Source organism: Elephantulus edwardii, unplaced genomic scaffold (assembly GCF_000299155.1).
Source record: "Elephantulus edwardii isolate Elephantulus edwardi_28Jun2011 unplaced genomic scaffold, EleEdw1.0 scaffold00003, whole genome shotgun sequence".
Lineage (NCBI taxonomy): Eukaryota > Metazoa > Chordata > Mammalia > Macroscelidea > Macroscelididae > Elephantulus > Elephantulus edwardii.
Genome location: NW_006399753.1, coordinates 1,655,820 through 1,660,307, shown reverse-complemented (window position 1 = coordinate 1,660,307; position 4,488 = coordinate 1,655,820). Strand labels below are relative to the sequence as shown.

The 4,488-nt window shown below is 64.5% G+C and overlaps 1 protein-coding gene across 1 annotated transcript; it reads left to right on the top strand.

Moving 5' to 3' along the window:
• The first annotated feature begins 1,971 nt into the window (after window positions 1-1,971).
• Window positions 1,972-4,115, top strand: THEM6 (thioesterase superfamily member 6). Its single transcript, XM_006879256.1, has 2 exons — window positions 1,972-2,527; window positions 4,005-4,115. Exons 1-2 carry the CDS (start codon window positions 2,015-2,017, stop codon window positions 4,113-4,115), a joined length of 624 nt encoding a protein of 207 aa, XP_006879318.1. The 5' UTR covers window positions 1,972-2,014.
• Window positions 4,116-4,488: the final 373 nt, after the last annotated feature.

Below are 4,488 nucleotides of genomic sequence, written 5' to 3'. Positions count from 1 at the left end.
TCTCCAGCCCTCACTGCCTGGCCCTCTCCCCGGGTGCCGAGCCCAGCCAGGGGCATATGGACTGTCAGTGCCCAGGAGATTGTCTTGTCCACACAATGGTCAGCGCGCATGTGAAGAAACAGAAAACAGAACGGACCGGTCTCACCTTGGTCTTTAAACCGATGTCCTGGCCTTTTAGCCCTTGACTGCGGATTTGCCCAGTTGAACCCTTCATTTGATCTCTGTACCACTGTCAGCACGGCAGGGAGCTCTGACCGCAGGCAGGGAGCTCTGCGGGCATAGTCCACAGGGAGCTGCACTGCCAACTCCAAGGCTGTGTCCCTGCAGAGGTTCGAATCTGCCAGCTGGTCCTTGGAAGGACAAGCTCCTCCCACGCAGTTCACAGCCCCTGAAAGACGCCTGGAGGGTCTGTCATTAGTTAACCGAAAGGCTGGAGCAGTGAGTTTGTAGGGGAAGGTGCAATCCCGGTCATGTTGACGAGTTCTCATCTCCTGAGCAGCCCCTTCCTTCCTGTGTGTTACAAGGGATCCTAGAAGTTGATCCGAGGGCAAAGGAATGGAGGTTAACACAAGTTAACTGTTAACTCAAAGCCGTTCATGCTTACCAGGAGCTTCAGCTTAGAAAGTAGCAATGCTAAACCTTTTTTGCTCAATGTGTTAATCTTTTATTATACTCAGTGGCTTCAAGGCCTGTTAAGCAACCTCTCCTTCCTGAGGGGCTGCCCACTCCAAGACAGCTGGCTCTGAGGCTAGGCTGAGCCGCGGCCAGCGGGGACTCATGGGGACAAGTGTACTTATTGTCAGGTTTTCTAGAAGGGCAGCTCACGCCACTCTCTGAGGACATGAGCGCCCTGTTCCCAACAGCGTGCAAGCTGGTCCAGGGAATCACGTTGTCAGTGCGGCTGGCCCCTGAAGCCAAGTCCCGGCCTCCACCTGGGGGCTGTGGGAGTTCCTCCTTTGGGAGGGCTCGCAAGAACGCAGCCTTCCTTAACCCAGGCCCAGTATGGCCTGGAGTGGGGATGGGGCAGGGGCAGCTGCTGCCAGACTGCACGCGAGGGGCTTGAAGAGAGCGTTCTCTGAGCGCGCCTGGACTCTGGGCTCCAGCACTGCCCTGCACACCTCATCCTGCGCAGATTCAGAGAGGCTGGGCGCGCGGAGAGGGCTGCCTTAGCTTCACGCAGGCAAGGCACCCAAGTGCAGGCCAGGGCCCAGTGGACTTGGTCCCAAATGGCTTTAGGTAGCACACCCTTAATCCTATTGCTGAGTCACTGACGTCGGCCGAACTCCACCCCTCCTCCGCGCTTCAAAACCAGACAGAAATGGAGTGCCTGGAGATGCGTTCGAGATCACTGGACCCTTTCTGGAGCAGGGGTGCACTAAAAAAAGCACACGATCAAGAGGGGCACGGGCTATCTTGTGGAGCTTCTGAGCCGGCCGCGTGCACAATGACCCTCGCCCTGCAGGAGTGGGGCGCCGTTGGCCTCCAGAGCGAAGCTAGATCGGTTTCCATGGAGACCGCCAGCCGCGCCGCTGGGACCCATTCCCCTCTCAGCAACTCCTATTCCCCTTGCAGAATAGCACAGTCTGGGCCGGGGGCAGTGGAGCCTGTGGCCTTGTCCAGACCAGGGACCAGACCCTCCAAGGCCCACCTGAGACTTGCAGCGCCAGGGAGAAAATAAAGCGGGTTTGCGCTCCGGTCAGGGCCTCGGACACCCCTCGACCCCGGGCGCCCCTGCAGCGCTGGCCGCAGCCGCTAGATGCCGCTGTGGCGCATGGCCAGCGCTCAGAGGCCCCCCGCGCACATAGGCGGTGCCAGAGGCGGGACGGACCACTGCGCGCGGGGGCGCCCGGCGGCGAAGGCGGCGCTGCGACTCCCGGTCCCGGCGGCCTGCGGCGCGGTTCCCCCTCGGCCCTGTGCGCGGTGGTGCAGCCCGACCGCAGCTCGCCGGTTCCGGCCAGGACGCCGGGCCCCCGCGCAACGGGCGCCGCAGTGCGCCGCGCTCACCGCAGCCGCGATGCTGTGGTTGCTGGTGGCGCCGCTGGCCCTGGCGCTGGCCTACTTCGCGCTGCTGGACGGCTGGTACCTGGTGCGCGTGCCGTGCGCCGTGCTGCGCGCGCGCCTGCTGCAGCCCCCTGTCCGCGACCTGCTGGCAGAGCAGCGCTTCTCCGGCCGCGTGCTGCCCTCCGACCTAGACCTGCTGATGCACATGAACAACGCGCGCTACCTGCGCGAGGCCGACGTGGCGCGCGCCGCGCACCTGACCCGCTGCGGAGTGCTCGGGGCGCTGCGCGCGCTCGGGGGGCGCGCCGTCCTGGCCGCCTCGTGCGCGCGCTACCGCCGCTCGCTGCGCCTGCTGGAGCCGTTCGAGGTGCGTACCCGCCTGCTGGGCTGGGATGACCGCGCCTTCTACCTGGAGGCGCGCTTCGTCAGCCTCCGGGACGGCTTCCTGTGCGCGCTGCTGCGTTCCCGCCAGCACGTGCTGGGCACCTCGCCCGATCGCGTGGTGCAGCACCTGTGCAAGCGCAAGGTGAGTCTCCCGCCTGGGTGCGCACCCCCTTGCCCCCATGCCCGGGGACATTCCCTCCTGCCCTTGGCTGCAGGCTCAGGTCCTCCTCTCTGTCCTTCCCTTCAGGGGTTCTTTGGGTACCCAGCCAGTTCTGCTAGTCCGCCTCGCAGCTCCCCCCGCACCCCTCGCCGCAGCTTCGGCTTCTCCCTCTGCCCTCCCGCCCTTCTAGGCGGGAGAGCCGCGAGGCCTCTGCGGCGGCGGGGAGGGCTTGCTGCTGCGGTGGGCTGCCACTGTTGCCGGCCCCGCCTCCTGAACCAAGAGGGTGAACGATTTCAAGGACCTGAGGCCGCCCTTTGTGGGGGGTTCTGGTGCTGCGCCCCAAACCCTGAGTTGGGTGAGGCTGGAGGTTGTAGCGGTCTGCCTTTCTGTGGTGGAGAGGACCCGCCTGGTGTGATGGCCAGCCTCCAGGGACCCGCTGATCCCAGCACCGCAGAGCTGGCCCCTGAAGCATGGCAACCAGGCCCTGGGGAGGCCGGGCGCCACCGCGGAGTGGTTGCCAAGACAGGCACATGTGCGGGTTCCCGTGAGCTCATGCTGGCAGCCAGGGCCCTCAGGACCGCAGACGGTTTCAAGCCCCGCCCTGCCCTCCCTGGTGTGGACAGTGTTACCTTAGAGGATGACCCAGTCTCTGTGTGGGGGCGGGGAGCACGGGGCTCAGAGGGGGTAGGACCTGCCCCAGGTAGCAGGGGGTTTGCAGGTGTTATCCCCAGTTTCTGTGTCTCTAACTCCAGGACCCCCTTAAAGGGCCCTGTCTTCCCCACCTGTGGGGGGAGATGTGAGGCCTGTGGCTCCCGTCACCGTGGCACTTTTTAGGGAGTATCTCCTTCCTAAGCAGTTGAGAGTGGAGGGGGCGTCAGTGGCCAGGGGAGCGTTCAGGGGCTGCACTCAGGGCCAAGGGCAGGACTTGTGTCGATGAGGGGGGACTGGCACACCTGGTAGTGTAGTGGCCTGAGGTCAGGAAGAATGCCATATACAGGAGGTTCCCCTGCCTGTGAGACTGGCTATAGGCTAGGAGGACCCCAGCCTCACTCGCCCCTCCCTCAACTCTCTGATGCCCAGGACAGGGTCTGCATCAACTGGGCAGTCACTGCTACAAGTCAGGGCCAAATCTGGTGGGGGGAGGGCAGGAGGGGGCAGTCAGTCACGTCTGGCACCTCTCAGCACACGTTTGGGGTGAGCCCTGAGGTCTGGTGGCTGGCCCCTCACTGCCTAGCTCTGTGCACCCCCTGGACCCCAGTCCCAGTCTCCAGCCCCCTCACCCCGCCCTCCTGCCAGTGCCAGGTCTTTGGGCGCCTGAGACTGAGGTGGGCCCTTGCGGGAGGAAGGGCTAGACTGAGGGGCTTCTTGAGGGGGACTGGGCAGGCCTCCTGGATGGGACAGCATCGGGAGGGTGTGGGGAGGATCCTGCTCCCCCCAGCAGCCTCTCCCCGTCTGACAGGTGGAACCCCCGGAGTTGCCAGAAGACCTGAAGCACTGGATCGCCTACAACGAGGCCAGCAGTCAGCTGCTCCGCGCAGAGAGTGGCCGCGGCCACCCCAAGGACCAGTGACAGCCACCTCCTCGCCAGCCCGCCCCGCGTAGCCAGGGCCTGTGCCCCAACGACCCCAGATGTCTGAGGACCCTCTGTGCCTGGCCCTACACTGGGCAGGGGTGAGGGTGGCACAGACACCCTGACTAGCTCAGCCTGGAGTAGAGATAATGGGTGCAGCAGGGGCCCAAAACTCTCAGGGAAGGACAGTGCCAGGGACAGCAGGAGCAGTGGCCCTGGGCTGGTAGGGGTGAGGCTACAGTAGCCAGCGTCCCACAGCCATGAGGGATGAGAGTGGTGGTGGAGGATGACAGGAGCAGTCCTGGGGGCCTGGTCAGGGCTCTTGACCTGACTCGGGGCAGTGAGGAACTCTTAGGGTCAGACAGCATTCCTG